At 40.2% G+C, this 17,896-nt stretch overlaps 1 protein-coding gene across 2 annotated transcripts in view; it reads right to left on the bottom strand.

Annotated features, from left to right (window-relative positions):
- Nucleotides 1–899: 899 nt before the first annotated feature.
- Nucleotides 900–17,896, bottom strand: part of lnx2a (ligand of numb-protein X 2a) — a 105,149-nt gene continuing 88,152 nt past the window's right edge. Inside the window, exons 8-10 of one of the 2 annotated variants that reach the window (XM_072262978.1) lie at nucleotides 16,560–16,791; nucleotides 11,791–11,949; nucleotides 900–2,663 (exon numbers count right to left, since the gene is read on the bottom strand). In XM_072262978.1, coding sequence (XP_072119079.1) covers nucleotides 2,528–2,663; nucleotides 11,791–11,949; nucleotides 16,560–16,791 — 527 coding nt within the window. In that variant the 3' untranslated portion in view covers nucleotides 900–2,527. The remainder of the gene's footprint in view (nucleotides 2,664–11,790; nucleotides 11,950–16,559; nucleotides 16,792–17,896) is intronic. The other variant, XM_072262979.1, reaches the window with a different exon arrangement.

Below are 17,896 nucleotides of genomic sequence, written 5' to 3'. Positions count from 1 at the left end.
TCTGTGCTATAGCATTAAAAAATAAATAAATAAGTACACAAAGTATTAACTTATCTGTTTGAGGTCTTCACAAAATACCTAGCCTCAACCACTTAAAGATATTTCCTTTTGACTATCCATTTCTTCTCACATTATCTGCAATTGAAATCCAACTTGTAAATTTAGCTCGCAATTTAAATCCTCTTTCCTGGTTCATTTTTTCCCCCAAAGTGTAGTCGCAGCTGTGTCTGACAGTTATTTTATTTTTCAAAAAGCTTATTATAGCACTTAATCCAAGCACTAATGATGGGAATTGGTTTTCCTAACACCCAATGTGTATCAATAACTCTTAGATTCCTTCAGTACTATTAAAGGGCTCTCCTGTCTTGCAATTTACTGCTTAAATGATGAACTCGGTAAAAAGTGTGAATTAGAGGTGACAAATCTTGTTTGTACCAGCATTACATCAGTGAATATTTGAAGTATATTAAAATCTTAACATATCCAGAGGTATTGTTTATAAGTGGCTCTCAATTAACTTTATGCCCTGAATATGAGAAATAATGAGAGACTGTACTGCTTTCAATCATTAACTTCTCTTGAGCTACAGAAAGAAATACAATGACCGTCTTATCTTAGATATGAAGGATATAAAAACATGAATGAAGGAAATTGAAAATAAAAATGAAGCTCTGTAATTAGTCAAACAAATCTTCATTATGGAAATAAGGGACAGGAGTGGGTGACTAGTTTAGGGTGTAATTTTTTTTAAAGACTTCAGTAAAAGGGTGAGAAACATCAGTTTTTTTTTTAAAATGCTGACTGCCCACATGCATTTCCAAAATTTTATTGTTTCATTTTGCAAAGGACAGGATGCTTTTAAAATGTTTTTATATACAAAGTTCATGTAATCATATGAAAGTGCATATGTAACAAAAGCCTATTTTATATTACTGATAGTCTCAGAAATTTTTATTTGATTGTAATTTTTGTAAAATCTTTCAATAAATCAGTAAATCATTAATACAACTGCTATAAGGAGATTAAAAAAAATCAGGAAACACTTAAAAACTCAGTTAAAATAGAAAACATTAACTCTTAAATAAAGGTTAAAACAGGCGGTCTTAATTTGACAGAAAATTCATGGCTTGAAGCTCAAAAATGATTATGTTAACTGTTAAATTGGACATATATATTTGAATATTTTAATTTATTATGTTTTACTGCTATCTAATATTGCAAAGTTTTGGAAGTTAATATTCCCCTGTGATGCAAGTATTACTAACTACTACCCTTCAACAAAATACATCAAAGTAAAAATTAAGTATACCCATATTATGAGCTTGTGCAATGATTCAGCAAAATGGATCAAAACACTAGCTATATTCTGTTTCTAGTATTTATTTCACATTGAAGCTACATTCATGGTAGCATGAGGTTCAAAAGTCACTAAGGCTTGCACTATTGTAACTGTCAGAAATTTATCTGACTGTTAAGGCTCTTACGATATGTTACGTATCTAATTATGTAATTTTTGATCATCTTGAACTGGTGTACTTTTAAATTCCATGAAATAAGAATACTGACTTAAAATCACAATGAGATATTCTGATATAGTTGAATTTATAATGTTAGTACAATTGATTCTGGCCAGTTGGGCCATCGGATAATTGGAGCAGCTGCTTATTTTGAGACAAGTTTTAAAGGACAAATATTAATCCAGAAAATAGGCAGGATTCCCTTCATTTATTTGGGACACTCTGCCATTTATTAGGGCAAGAGACTGTTGCTGAACAGTTTCCAACTAGCATCAGATGTGTGCACTTGTGTGGCTGTTCGACACAATGCCATGCTTAGAACAAAGTTTTTAAATAGCATCAGTTGTGTGCACTTATGTTCAAAAAGCAGTGACCTTCGACACTGATAGTTGGTGAGAAATAACAGCAAGATAATTCAGAACTGTGTTGCTCACTGTGATTTCAAACATTTAGGCTTGGAGATGCCAGAAGCGACTGGGAGTGAAAATGAAATGCTTTCGCTACTTCAACAATTTAGTAACTATGAAGAATTTAAAGGTATCGACAATCATCTTGAATGTTCCAATGAAAATGAAGATTTGGAGGATGCAATTGGCAATCATATTGTCCATTATCTACAGATACAATGGATGAATTCCTCCATTGATAACAATTAGGAACGAATGTACAGTTTTATAGTACTGTAGTAGTATTGGTAGTATTCTAATTTGTTCTGTTATTTTATTTAAATACATTATTTGTTACTCAGTTAAAGGATAGTTTATCTTTTTCTACCTTTTTAATCCATGAAACTTTGGCTAATTGGGGCAGCTGCTTAATTAGGCCAAAATGTACTGGTCCTGATGTGTTGCAATTAACCGGAATCCACTGTATTCAAAACATTTACAGAACAGAACATTTGAGATTTATATCTTTCTGGTTGCTGATTGATTAAAATACTCAGTGAATTTCTTTAGTAGTTGAATCTAAAGGTCTGGTAGAAGGCATGATTTGCAATTACTTGGTTTGATTTAAATAAGGCTTCCAGGCCATGATATGACTGTTAACGTTACTTTGTTTCGTTGTTCTTTCAACATTGGGACAAGTGCAGAATGGCTCATGCCTGCTGTTGAGAGTCCATTCACTGCGACAATCATATCACCACACCTGTGAAGAGAAGACACATTCTGCCCTTTAGTGTTCACAGGTTTTACTTTTTCTCTCTTTAATCATTTACCAAGAATGACAGTTCACAATATCGTTCAAATATAATCAGTAGCATTCAATTGCAGAAAAATCAGAAAGCATAATTTGACAATCATATGACTAAAGTGGAATGAAGTTTGATTTACTGACTCACTATTTACGATTATTACTTTTCAGAGCAAAATCCTGTCAAACTTTCAGTTATTAAGTATTATATTCAACTACCAGACAGGACAGTAAATGAAGACTGACTGAGACACTGTACAATGACAAAAAATTACTGAGTTCCTGGCAGTACCTAACACTAACGTAGCTAGCTTTTCCACCTCCCTCAGCAATAATAATTTGTATAGCACCATGAATCATAGTAAAACATCCCAAGGTGCTGCAACAGCTGTGCTTGCAAGCAATATTTGACATTCTAAGGGGTATGTTAAGGTCCATGGCCAAAAGGGAATGGAAATATATTGGGGGGGGGAGGGGGGGATTGGCACCAGAACTGGTGACGTGATGGTAGACGATAGAGTGATTACAATTAGAATTGTTTGAGAGGCCAGAAATGGACTAATACAGAGATATTAGAAAGTTGGGTGGCTGGAGGAGATTACAGAATTAGAAAGGGGAGTGATACCATGGATGGATTTGAGATGAAAATAATCTTATAATTAAGATTGTTTTTTAAAAACAGGGAGCTTAAGGGAAAGAAGAACAGTGCTGGTTTAAGGTGTGGACAGCAGAGTTTCAGATGACCAAATGATGGATTTTACAACCATCATTTTCTGGTTAGGAGAGCACTAATTATTCAATTATCAATTATTCAGAGACAACGGGTAAGGTTTTCAGTGCCAGATGGGCAGGGCGAGGGTGATAAACATTATTAGTGGTGGTGCAATTAGTTTGCCTGATTCAATTTTAGACAGTTATTGAGAACAATAGAACTGGCAGTTAGTGAATACTGTTGTGTTGCAGTAATTAAATCGTCTTTGGATTACTTAATTAAACTCAGAGTTACATGAAATTTCACAGACATTCTGGATTTATGCTCTTGCTAGCTTCTTCCTGTCCTTCTCCTTCACCTAATGCTAATCTCTATGCTCTTCCCTGTTTATCCTCAAACACATCCATGCTATTTGTCTCAGCTACTCCATGTGAGAATTTGTTCCAAATTCTAGCTAATCTGTGAAAAGTTTGTCCTGAATTTTCCCAATGAACTTATTGGTTTCCCTTTCATAGTCACCTCTTGCTCTTCCTGGAGTAAGGAGCCCAGACACTGCAATGTAAATGTACAAATTAGGAGCTCCATTATTGAATATGATGTGTCTGCTGATAGAAAACAGACTTTTCTTCTTTGTCAGAAGCTTGGGGTCTGGAATAGCTTTTCTATTCATTAAAAGGCAACCAGTGATGGCACAGTAGCGTAGAGTTTAGCACATTGCTTTACAGTGCCAGTGATCATCAGTGGGGTTCAATTCCTGCCACAGTCTAGAAAGAGTGAGTACATTCTCCCTGTTACCCAAGGGCTTCCTCCCACATTCCAAAGGCATATGGTTAGGGTTAGTGAGTTTAGGCATCCTGCATCGGTGGAAGAAGCATGGTGACAATTGCAGGCTGCCCAGCATAATCCTCAGTCATAGAAAAGTACAGCAGACAGGCCCTTCAGCCCATCTATTCCATGCCAAACCATTTAAAGTGTCTACTCCCATCGACCGAGGACCGAGATTAGGAAAAACTTCTTCACACAGAGAGTGGTGAATCTGCGGAATTCTCTGCCACAGGAAACAGTTGAGGCCAGTTCATTGGCTATATTTAAGAGGGAGTTAGATATGGCCCTGGTGGCTAAAGGGATCAGGGGGTATGGAGGGAAGGCTGGTACAGGGTTCTGAGTTGGATGATTAGCCATGATCATACTGAATGGTGGTGCAGGCTCAAAGGGCCAAATGGCCTTCTCCTGCACCTATTTTCTATGTTTCTATGACCAGCACTGGGACCATAGACCTCCATACCCTTATCATCCATGTAATGTACCTATCCAAACTTCTCTTAAACATTGAAATTGAGCTTGCATGCACATCTTATGCTGGCAGCTCATTCCACACTCTCACAACCCTCTGAGTGAATAAGTTTTCCCTCATGTTCCCCTCAAACCTTTCATCTTTCACCCTTAACGTATGACCTCTAGTTGTAGTCCCACCCAACCTTGGTGGAAAAAGCCAGCTTACATTTACCCTATCTATACCCCTCAATTTTGTATACCTCTGTCAAATCTCCTCTCAATCTTCTACATTCCAAGGAATAAAGTCCTAACTTATTCAATCTTCCTTTAGAGTTCAGTCCTCCAGTCCCAGCAACATCCTTGTAAATTTTCTCTGTACTCTTTCAACTTTATTTATATCTTTTCTGTATATAGGTGAGCAAAACGGCACACAATACTCCAGATTAGGTCTCAATGTCATTTACAACTTCAACATAACGTTCCATCTCCTGTACTCAATACCTTGCTATATGAAGGCCAATGTGCCAAAAGCTTTCTTTATGGCCCTATCTATCTGTGCCACCACTTTCAATGAATTATCGACCTGTATTCCCAGATTCATTTGTTCTATCACAGTCCTCAGTGCCCTCCCGTTCACTATGTAAGACCTACTCTGACTGGTCCTCCCAAAGGCAATACCTCACACTTGTCTGCATTAAATTCCATTTGCCATTTTTCAGCCCATTTTTCCAGCTGGTCCAGATCCCACTGCAAGCTCTGATAGTCTTCCTCGCTGTTCCCCTAGATCAAATTTACTGATCCTATTAACCACATTACCATCCAGATCATTGATATAGGTGACAAACAACAATGGACCCAGCACTGATCCCTGACGCACTCCATTAGTCACAGGCTTCCATTCAGAGAGGCAACCATCTACTACCACTCTGGCTTTTCCCACAAAGCCAATGTGTAATCCAATTTAACCAAGAGAAAATCTGCAGATACTGGAAATCCAAGCAACACAAAGTGCTGGAGGAACTCAGCAGGACAGGCAGCATCTATGGGAAAGGGTATAATTGATGTTTCGGGCCAAGACCCTTCTTTTAGCCCTCCTGATTTCTCAAGTGTTCTCTTTCATTTCTTATACCCATAAGCAACTCATCTATTGTTACCCTGCCTATACCTACTATGCACCTCTTTTTCCTTACCCAGGGCATCAATATCAAGAGCATTCTGACAGGCTGCATCAGTGTCTGGTATGGAGTGGCTACTGCACAGGACCAAAAGAAGCTGCAGAAGGTTGTAAATCTAGTCAGCTCCATCTTGGGCACTAGCCTACAAAGTACCCAAGACATCTTTAGGGAGTGGTGTCTCAGAAAGGCAGCGTCTATTATTAAGGACCTCCAGCACTCAGGGCATGCCCTTTTCTCACTGTTACCATCAGGTAGGAGATACAGAAGCCTAAAGGCACACACTCAGCGATTCAGGAACAGCTTCTTCCCCTCTGCCATCCAATTCCTGAATGGACATTGAAGCTTTGGACACTACCTTGCTTTTTTAAAAATATACAATATTTCTGTTTTTGCACATTTTTAAAAATCTATTCAATACACGTAATTGATTTACTTGTTTTTATTATGTTTTGTTTTATTTATTACAATTATTATTTTTCTCTCTCTGCTAGATTATGTATTGCATTGAACTGCTGCTGCTGTTAATAGATTTCACGCCACATGCTGGTGATAATAAACCTGATTCTGAATATCTCTTGAAAACCAAGTTTCCCTAAACCTGTTATCTTGACCTTTTATTATGACAGGCACATACAAGCTTTTAAACTCTCAAAATTTCACTTTTGCAGATCTTCCACTTACTAAGTACATCTTCGTCAGAAAACAGCCTGTCCCAATCCAAACTTGCCAGATCCCTTCTGATACCATCAAAATTGGCCTTTCACCAATTTAGAATTTCAACCTGTGAATGAGACCTAACTTTTTCCAAACCTAATTTGAAACTAACGGCATTATGATCACTAGATGCAAAGTGATCCCCTACACAAACTTCTGTCACCTGCCTTGTCTCATTCCCTAATAGCAGATCAAGTATTGCACACTCTCTCCTTGGGACTTCCCCGTACTGATTAAGGAAATTTTCCTGAATACATCTGACAAACTGTTATCCCACCTAGCCCTTTTACAGTATGGGAGTACCAGTCAATATGTGGAAAGTGAAAATCCTTACTATAACAAGAACCTTATGTTTCTTGCAACAGTCTGCAAACTCTCTACAAATTTGTTCCTCTAAATCCCATGGACTGGTCTGTAATATAGCTCCATTAACCTGGTCATACCTTTCTTATTCCTCAGTTCCATAATGCCTTCCCAGACGAGTTCTCTAGTCTGTTCTGACTGAGCACTGTCATGTCATTTTCCCTAACTAGTAACACCATCCCTCCTCCTTTAATCCCTCCCGCTCTGTCACATCTAAAATAATGGAACCCCGGAATACTGAGCTGCCAGTCCTGCCCCTCCTGCAGCTAAGTCTTACTAATGGCTACAATATCATAATTCCACGTGTTGATCCATGCCGAGCTCAACCGCCTTTCCTATGATACTTCTTGCATTGAAATATACGCAGCTCAGGACATTAGTTGCACCATGCTATTTGAATCATCATTATAATTTCAGGCTGAGTCCGGTTCTGATGAAGGGTCTCAGCCCAAAACATTGACGGTTTGCTCTTTTCCACAGATGCGGCCTGGCCTGCTGAGTTCCTCCAGCATTTTGTGTGTATTACTTTGATTTTCAACACCTGCAGATTTTTCTTATTTGAATCATCAATTTGATTTGTTGCAAATGATGCATTTCACTGTATGTTTTGGTGGACATGTGACAAATAAACCTGATCTTTTTCTTTCTTTCTTTCCATGTCGGATTTGCAAACCCTACCACAGAAGGGATAATTGAAGCATTACAGGGCAAGTGCATCTTGTTCGCTTTCTATCATGCTCCTTCTGTGGTAGTGCTTGGCCTCCATGTGCTCCTGGAAAAGTCCTAAACATTAGATGGCTTATTCAGTGCTTCCAACAAGGGAGGGAAAGATTAGCCCTCATCTTTATTAGGGCTTCCTGGGGCAAGATCTCAATGGTTCACCACTCAAGGCCTACATGTTGCTGAAGCCTCACTGTATTGCATAGCTTTAGAGTGAAAAAACCCAGGAGAAGGAAAAGATTTAATGGGGACCTGACGGGCAGATTTTTCCCACACAGAAGGTGCTGGGTATGTGGAACAAGCCACCAGAGGAAGTAGTACAGGAAGGTACAATTACAACGTGTAGAAGACAACTCGATAAGTATGTGCGTAGGAAAGGTTTAAAGGGATATGGACCAAAGGCAGGCAAATGGGACTAGGTCAGGAAGACACCTTGGTTGGAATGGATAGTTTGGGCTGCAGGACCCATTTCTGTGCTGTATAACCACAATAACTTGCTTTACAAGTGGTGTTTATTCAGCAAAATCCAATAGTTGTACAGAGCGATATCATGGATCCGATCTCAAAGTCTGACTCGAAGAATTTAATTGCTTTTGGAAATATTAAAACGATCTTGATTTTGCAATCACACTGCGAGACTCTAAACCTTGGAAGGGAAAGAGAAATGTCTGTCATACAAAATTTGTTGGAAAAATATTTACAGAAGAGTAGAGATGGATACATCTGCTTGAAGTCTATCTTCGCACAGTTCCAATGCCTTTATGAAAGGCTTTGTGGGGCATTAGCAGCCTGTCTGTTGTCTGTAGTTATATCGATGGGAATAACAAAATGGGCTGCAGTGTTAAAAATTTGGCTGTAGTTTTGTGAGATCTGTATGAGACTACTGTATACATTCCAAGTGAACAATGGCCATTTGTTGCTGATGCCTAAATAGTCCATTGAATCAAGAGGATATTCATAAGCGCACTTCTGACCTCATTGAGAAACTCAGCTGCTTCTTAATTGTTCTGTTCCTAACTATCAATTGAATGCAAGACCTCTTAAGGCTGCCATTTGGTGAGTAACTTTAAGGTTTGCAAAAGAGATGAGCATGCCTTGAAGGTATTCAACCTCAGATTAATTGAGAATGCAGCAGGTGTAACAAAGGAAAGATGAATGCAGTTATGGGTAATAAAGAATAATACTAAAATTTGTACCCAGCTTTACTGTGATACTACTTTATTATAAAGAATGTCTTTTGGTCTGAGTTACCCCTATGAAACCAAGAACTGAAACTGGAGCCTATATCAAGTAACAGTCTATATCAAGCTTAAGTAAAATCATTAGTAATAATAGTTCAAGGCTATAGTATAAAGGTATTAGTTATTGAATCATAGACTTAGTGCTTTATGATCCTATATTGACTTAAAACATCGTAAGGATGTGTGAATAATTGGAAGAGGAGAAAATGTGAAAAGTGCGCTGGTCGATGGGGCAAGCCAGTTTAATAATTAGGAATGGATTAGTTGGGCCAAAAGCCCTGTTTCTGTGCTGTAGTGCTCTATGATTCTCTGACTCTAAAATGGGATTCTCATGGAGCCAAACGCACACTTTCACACCCAGAAAGCTGCTCTCTTTGACACGAGACTTCTGCTGATGGGGGCTGGACTGAGTCTCTTCATGTGGCCTTTGTATAGGTCCTCACCCCTCTCCAGTTGTTCAGCCCATTGGTTATCAACAGTAAGTCAATGACTATGAGGAGGTCTGGCTCTGAAAACTGTGGAGTGTTGCACACTGCAAAATCTCATCTTCAGCAGCACCAGTGTGATCTTCACTAAACTTCAGGCTGTAGCATCGCTGTTTTTGTAACACTTCTCTGCTGGTATGCTTACAGTGAAGTAAACTGCAGTTTGAGCAGGAAATAACCATTTACTGGTCAGTGGGGCAGCTCCCCCAGTTTAGACACCAGCACCTAAATGTTTATGAACTGAACTTTTCAATGAAGACTGGATTGGGAGTGACTTTACTCCGTCTGATTTTCATGGTGGCAGTTCTATTGTCATTCTACATTAATGTAACTGTTTCCATACAAATGAGTGGCTTCTGAAGGTACAACCATATTGTTGTGGGTCTGGAGTCACACTTAGGTGAACTTGTGTTAGGGCATCAGATTTCCTTCTCCTAAAGGTCCTAAGTTCCTGTAACTACATTTATTATAGAATTGGCTAATGTAAAGTACTATAGTGTAATTATATTCTCCTACCACTGTAATTATAACCATTGTGATGAGAGCAAAAACTTCTACAGATGTGTGGTGGAGAGTAGATTGATTGGTTGCATTACAACCTGGTATGGAAGCACCAATGCCTTTGAAAATCCTGCATGGATATGGCTTAGTCTATCATGGGTAAAGCTCTTCCCACCATTGAGCACATCTACATGGAGCACTGTCACAGGAAAGCTGCATCAGGGACCCCATCACCCACGCCATTTTTTCTTCTCACTGTTGCCATCAGAAAGAAGGTACAGGAGCCTCTGCACTCACACCACCAGGTTCAGGATCAGTTACTACCTCTGAACCATCAGGCACTTGAACCAAAAGGGATAACTTTACTTGTCCCCTCACTAAACTGTTCCCACAATCTATGGACTCACTTTCAATGACTCTTCATCTCACGTTCTCGATATTTATTGGTTATGTATTTATTACTTATTTTTTAATTATCTTAAAATGGTGAACCATTTTCTAAATCTAATGCATCCTGCTTTACCTTGTCTCCACTTAACATCATGAAAAAATCTGCATTTGCAGACTTGTACTCTGAAAACTCAATTACATTACATTAGCTGCTTACAGTATTGTAGAATCAACTCTAAATAATGACTGACACAAATACAATGCTCACATTCACTTATTTTGAAGTAACTGTTACATGTCAGTTGAATATGTAGGTGAATGGTGTCAAATTCTAAAACATATAAATGATTTACAGTCATCCTCATTCACTGGATTCTCAACACTTCAGCATTTACATCCAAGTTGGTACCTAACTATGTCTATACACAATATTACTCAATTATTACAACAGTTGTAAGGTTTTCTCAGCATCTACTTGTGATTAAATTCTCCCTGAGCAACAAAGGAATGGATAATTTCATGCACATCTGCTCTCACTCCATCCTCCCGCCACCCCACTAGGAATAGGGTTCCCCTTGTCCTCACCTACCACCCCACCAGCCTCCGGGTCCAACATATAATTCTCCGTAACTTCCGCCACCTCCAACGGGATCCCACCACTAAGCACATCTTTCGCTCCCCCCCCCCCGCTTTCCGCAGGGATCGTTCCCTACGCAACTCCCTTGTCCATTCGTCCCCCCCATCCCTCCCCACTGATCTCCCTCCTGGCACTTATCCTTGTAAGCGGAACAAGTGCTACACATGCCCTTACACTTCCTCCCTCACCACCATTCAGGGCCCCAGACAGTCCTTCCAGGTGAGGCGACACTTCATATACATATTTCTTTTTTCTTTTTCTCCCTCTGTCCCTCTCACTATACTCCTTGCCCATCCTCTGGGCTTCCCCCCTCCCCCTTTCTTTCTCCCTGGGCCTCCTGTCCCATGATCCTCTTGTATCCTTTTTGCCAATCACCTGTCCAGCTCTTGGCTCCATCCCTCCCCCTCCTGTCTTCTCCTATCATTGCGGATCTCCCCCTCCCCCTCCCACTTCCAAATCTCTTACTAACTCTTCCTTCAGTTAGTCCTGACGAAGGGTCTCGGCCTGAAACGTCGACTGTACCTCTTCCTAGAGATTCTGCCTGGCCTGCTGTGTTCACCAGCAACTTTTGTGTGTGTTGCCGGATAATTTATAAGTAGTTTCCTTTCAAAAAGCCATCCTCTCCAAGAGTTTCTGTCTGAGTAGCTTCCAATCTGAAGGCATAAATGTCAATTTCTCTAACTTCTGGTAATATCTCCCCCCCCCCCAAAAAAAATCCTTATTTCTGCTTCTGCCCCTTCCTTCCCAGTTCTGATGAAAGGTCTTGGCACCACATTTTAAATGTTTATTTCCCTAACTTGCTGAGTTCCCTCCAGCATTTTGTGTGCATTTCTCCAAGAGAGGTTAGTTTTAAAAAAATGATTACTTACTTCAGTCTTCCATCATAATAAGCTGGTGTACCAAACACGATTGTTTTGATAAAAAAGGGCTGATTACAGTGATTTTCTTCATAACCTCCAACAATACTAAAGCCCCAGTTTCCTGAATTACTCCTCTGTAGAACAATATCATGGCTGATATGAAGGGAGCTGAAAAGAAATGGAACATTGCGGTAAATGGTTACTAAACCTCTGCATTGACACTTGCCTATGACATAGAAAATAACATAGTACAGCATAGTACAAGTCCTTTGGCCCATAATATTGTACCAACATTTTATCTATTTCAAGATCTGTCTAACCCTTTCTTCCCACATAGTCCTCCATTTTTCTTTCATCTATGTGCCTATCTAAGATTCTCTTGATATCTCTCATATATCTACCGTTACCACCAACCCTGTAGGGCATTTCATGCACTAACTATTCTGTATAAAAAAAAAGAACCTTCTGTAACTATGACATCCCTCCTATATTTTTCTCCAATCACCTTAAAATGATGCCCTGGGAAAAAAGATGCTGGTGAGCCACTCTATCAATGCCTCTTATCTTGTACACCTCTAATCTTCCTTCACTACAAGGAGAAAAAGCCAATCTCACTCAACCTTTCCTCACAAGACACATTCTCTAAACCAGGGGTCCTCAATCTTTTTTGCACCATGGACCAGTTTATTATTGACAATATTCTTGCAGACCAGCCGACCCTGTGAGGGCGGTTGGGGGTTGGGTTGCCAACGGACAAGAGTAACAGTCAAATATGTTGTGTTTACCTCGAGAAAGACTACCATGACCATGAAGCCTTTTGGCGATTCTGTTCGGGGCAGGGGTGGAGGTGTTAATCACAACCGGAATATAAGTGATAAGTCAACTATGTCACTTATAAGTGGCTAATACACTCAATTTCGTTACTAAAAGGGTTTATCTAACGAATTTAATATTAAACACACAGTGCATATTTTCCTCACATGAATATAGTGATAAGTCAATTATAAGTCACTTAAAAGTCAATAGCATCATAACATTTTAAGTAATGTTCGGATATTAAACACACAGCGCATATTTTCCCCGTATGAATATATAAAATCATTGCAACACACCAATATTGCTGAATCAGTGGGAGCCCTGGGCTTGTTTCCCTGCAACAAGACAGCGCCATCGAGGGGTGATGGGAGACAGCGATTCTCGAAGGGGGTTCCTTATGTCCAGTCTATTCCGGAACTTAGTTTGCGTTGCATTCATTGCAGAGATACGTTGGAAATGGAAGCAACGTTTTCAGTGCTTTTGTGGCTATCTCAGGATATTTAGCCTTGATTTTGATCCAGAATGCCAGCAGAGATGTTACGTCAAACATACTTTTCAGCCCGTCGTCATTTGCAAGCTCGAGGAGTTGATCTTCCTCCCGCGCTGACATGGATGACGCGTGCGTAATGACCTCGCGTGTGCTCAAGCTCAACAGTGGGCATGACGGGAATGAGGAAAGGTGCAGCTGACTCATATCGCCAAATCATATCGTTTCCTCGTGGCCCGGTAGCACATGCTTTGCAGCCCGGTGGTTGGGAACTGCTGCTCAAAACCAGGCAGCATCTCAGTAAATCTCCTCTGCACCCTCTCTAAAGCTTCCACATCCTTCCAATAATGAGGCAACCAGAACTGAACACAATGCTCCAAGTGTGGTCAAACAAGAACTTTATAGAACTGCAACATTACCTTGTGGCTCTTGAACTGAATTGCTTTAGGTCAGCACATAATTAAGCTTCTTGACCACACTATCAACCTACGCAACAACTTTGAGGGATTGATAGACATGGATCCCAAGATCTTGTTGTTTCTCCACATTGCAAAGAATCTTAACCTTGTACTCTTGCCTTCAAGTTTGACCTTCCAAAGTGTAACACTTCACACTTTTCTGGATTGAACACTATGTGCCACTTCTCAGCCCAGCTCTGCATCCTATCAACATCCTGTTGGAACCTATGACACCTTTCTGCACTATCAACAACACCACCAACATTTATTCGTGTCATATGCAAACTTACCCTTCCACTTCCTCATCCAAGTCATTTATAAAAATCACAATAAGCAGGGGTCCCAGAACAGATCCCTGCAGAACACCACTGGTCACTGATACCCAGGCAGAGTACGCTCCATCTACTGCCACCCTCTGCCTTCTGTGGGTAAGCCAATTCTGTATCCATGCAGACATGTCTCCTGGAGCCCATGCCTCCTGACTTTCTGAAAGTCTACCATGGAGAACCTTCTTGAACACCTTATTAAAATCCATATACGCCACATCCACCACTTTACCTTCATCAGTTCCTCAAAAAAGTCCAGTGAGGATTCGAAGATCATTGCAAACAGTGCAGCAATCTCTTGTCTCATCTCATCTAGCATCCAGTCCAGTTATTGTGACTTACATATCTTAATATTTTTCAGAAGCTCCAACACATCCTCGTTCTTAACTTCGACACATTTAGCACAGTAGCCTGTTCTATGCTGACTTCACATTCAACAAGGTCCCTCTCACTGGTAAATACTGAACCAAAGTATACATTAACAACCTCCCCTACCTTCTTTGACTCCAGGCACATATTTCCTCCTTTATCGCTGGTCGATTCTACCTTCACTCTCTTCATCTGCCTGTTCTTACTTATGTGTAGAAACACCTTGGGCTTTCATTAATCTTACTTACCAAGGCCTTCTCATGTAAGACCCTTCTTAAGCTCTTTCCAAAGATTCAAAAAACTTTGTCATTCTAACCATACATCAGCTCTGCAGGGCAGAATGAGACAGTGTTTCCCAGGAGCAGTGCAATCATAACATAACAAATGCAACACTAAATAATAAACATAACAATAAATAGTAAAACACAACAGCTACATGTCAGTTAAAATCAAGTTATAAGTGTCCAGTGCAAGTTAAAAGTGTCCAAAGCAGAGTCAGGTAGAGCAGCTATTTAGCAGTCTGACTGCCTGTGGGAGGAAGCTGTTTAGTAGCCTTGTGGTTTTAGTTTTGATGCTCCTATAATGTTTGCCTGATGGCAGAAGAACAAACAGTTCATGGTGTGAGGGGTCTTTAATGATGTACCGTGTCTTCTGGAGGCATCGACTCTGAAAGAGGTCTTGGACAGAAGGTAGGGAGACCCCGATAACCTTCTCTGCTCCCCTAACCCCCTCTGCAAGGCTTTTTTGTCGACAGCACTGCAGCTGGAGTACCAGGTTGTGATGCAAAAGGTCAGCACACTCTCAACCACGCCTATGTAGAATGTAGTTAAGATGTTAGTGGGGAGTGACACTTGATTAAGCTTTCTCAGAAAGTGCAATCTCTGCTGGGCCCGTTTCACAATCCCAGTGGTGTTCCTGGACCAGGTGAGATTGTCCGAGATCTGCACCCCAAGGAACTTGATGTTTTCCACTCTCTCCACTGTGGAGCCACTGATGCTGAGGGGTGTGTGCTCAGGCTGAGACCGTCTGAAATCAACGATCATCTCCTTGGTTCTGGTGACATTAAGCATCAAGTTGTTATCACTGCACCAGCTCTCTAGGTGTTTGACCTCTTCCCTGTATATTGTTTCATCATTTTTGCTGATGAGCCCCACCACTGTGGTATCATCAGCAAATTTAATCCTGGCAGTAATCCTGAGATTACTACCCTTGAGGTACTGCTTTTTAGCTTTCTTCCTAGCTCCCTATATTCACTCTTTGGGACCTCAATCTTTTTCCTAGCTATGTCATTGGCACCAATCAGTGTTGCAACTTCTGGTTGTTCACCCTCCCCCTTGCTGTGGACTCAAGAGTTATCCCTGACCCTGGCATCAAGGATGACTCAGATCAGTTCCACAGCAACATGCCATCTGGGAGTCTCCTGATTTTTTTCCCCTAACTATTAAAACCACCATCACCACTGCTCTCATCTTCACCCCTCTTCCCTTCTGAGCCACAGAGTCAGACTCAGTGCCAGAGATCTGGTCACTGCAGCTTTCCATTGGAAGGTTGTTTCTTCCCACCCCAAATATTATCCAAAGCGCTATTCTTGTTATTGAGGGGAATAGCCACAGGGGTACTCTGTATTGTCTGCCCCTATTCCTTTTCCATCTCCTGACAGTCACCTAGCTACCTGCTTCCTGCAATCCAAGTGTGACTACCTCCCTGTAGCTCCTATCTATCAAGCCCTCAGCCTCCTGAAGGATCGGGAGTCCATCACCTCCCTAATGCAGTCTGTAAGAAGTTGCAGCCAGATGCACTCTTGCAGGTGTAGTCATCAGGGACACAGTAAGTCTTCTTGACTTCCCACATCATGCAGAGGAACACAGTACTGCCCTGTGCTCCATTCTCACTGCACTACTTGTGCAATAATAAATAAAGAAAGAGAAACCTGACAGAAATCTCACCCTAGTTTCTGCCACTTGCCAGAGTTTCCCACTCTGATCCTGTCCACTCACACTGTGGCTTCTCGGCTTAAACCTAGTTTCCTTTAATTGGCCCTTGACAATCACCTGATTACCCAATCAATTTAAAACCGAACAGAAAGCCTCAAAAGGTATTGCTTTTTAAGTCTGCTTCTCACAACAAGTAATGGCTCCTGCTACTTGAAACTGAGCAGAAAATCTACTATGTAGTCTTTATTTTCACATTTGCTTCACTTTAGGAGGGATTAGGTTGATTAATAGCCATTGATTTATTAAGCTAATATGGTTACTATTTGTTTAATGCTCAAAGATGTTTTTGTTTCACCTATTTATAAAATGAAGTGCTGAAGATACACACCTTGGCAATCCTAGCCACATGACCCATGATGGTGACCAGCTGGCATCCAAATCATTCTCGTTGTTTGAGTTCTGATGCTCTTCTGCAGCTTGACTCTGCTCGTCTATTGTCTGTACTTCCAGTGCCTTCAGTACTACAACTTGGGAGTTAGCACTAGCTTTCAATGTGGCCACTGCTTCACTGTGACTTAGGCAGGTCAGATCTGAACCATTGATACTCAGTAGTACATCCCCTGTTTAAATAATCATACTTATATTCAACTTCCTGTAATTCAATGTATGTTACTCTTCAGGGACTTGCATTCCCTAAACAAACTGAAAAACAGATATCCTCTCCAAGATCACAGATTAACATGGAACTTGAGCATGCATTTTGAAACTCCCAAATAATTTTCTTTTTTGATGAAGAAAAATGTAATATACAGTTCTTATTTTTAATTTTTAGATTTGCTGTAGGAGTCTCTTAGAAGAAATAATGGGCTTATTTATTGATTAAAATGCCAACATTAAAAATTTTTGAAACAGGAAGTTTGATTTCATTTTCTCAGCCCTCAGTCCCTAAGTAAAGCAATTCAGAAAAGCTTGCATAAATTAATTGAATAAGAATACCACAGACATTCAGAACGCTGATAAAGGGAATAATAAAGAATAATGTTATTAAAATGCTCTAACTTTTCAATTCTCAAGGCCATATTCAGGCAATCTGTTACAAAATATAAATATATGAAATAGCTTTAATTTATCTACCTACCATCAAATACCTTTAGTTGCATTACAATAATCAAAAATAAAACTTATGTGAGTGTATAACTTTGTTACATTCTCACAGTTGACTCATAAGGTTATGTCCTGTATTTGAAAAATCCTATTTTTGAAACTTTCTACACAAATTTATTACAATTTGGTTGAACAGAACTTGAGACAGAATGATAATAGCAACAATTAAGTTTAAAACAAAAATGCTGGAAGTACTCAGCAGGTCAGGCAGCATCTGTGAGAAGAGAAATGGAGTCGATGTTTCATGTCAGAGACCCTTAGTCAAAAGTGAAAAGGAGATCAGCGAAACTTGTAAAGCTCAGGGAGGGTGAGGGATGGCTCTGATAAGGTAAAACTGTGGAGACCATGTGCATAAGCTGTAAACAAGGTGACTTGGTCCATAGGTGAATGGGAGCACTTAAAGAGTGAGAAAATAAACGAAGGAATGAGGAGTTGTGAAATGCAGAGTAAGAAGTCAGCTCCAGCAGAATAGGCTGGGTATGTTCTCCACCTTCAGAGAGAGAGAGAGAAAAACAAGCTGAGCAAATATTACAGACAGATGATTAATAAAGACTGAGAAAT

This window comes from Mobula birostris, chromosome 7 (assembly GCF_030028105.1).
Source record: "Mobula birostris isolate sMobBir1 chromosome 7, sMobBir1.hap1, whole genome shotgun sequence".
Lineage (NCBI taxonomy): Eukaryota > Metazoa > Chordata > Chondrichthyes > Myliobatiformes > Myliobatidae > Mobula > Mobula birostris.
The sequence above is the reverse complement of the archived record's forward strand: the minus strand, read 5'-3'. Positions and strand labels throughout refer to the sequence as shown.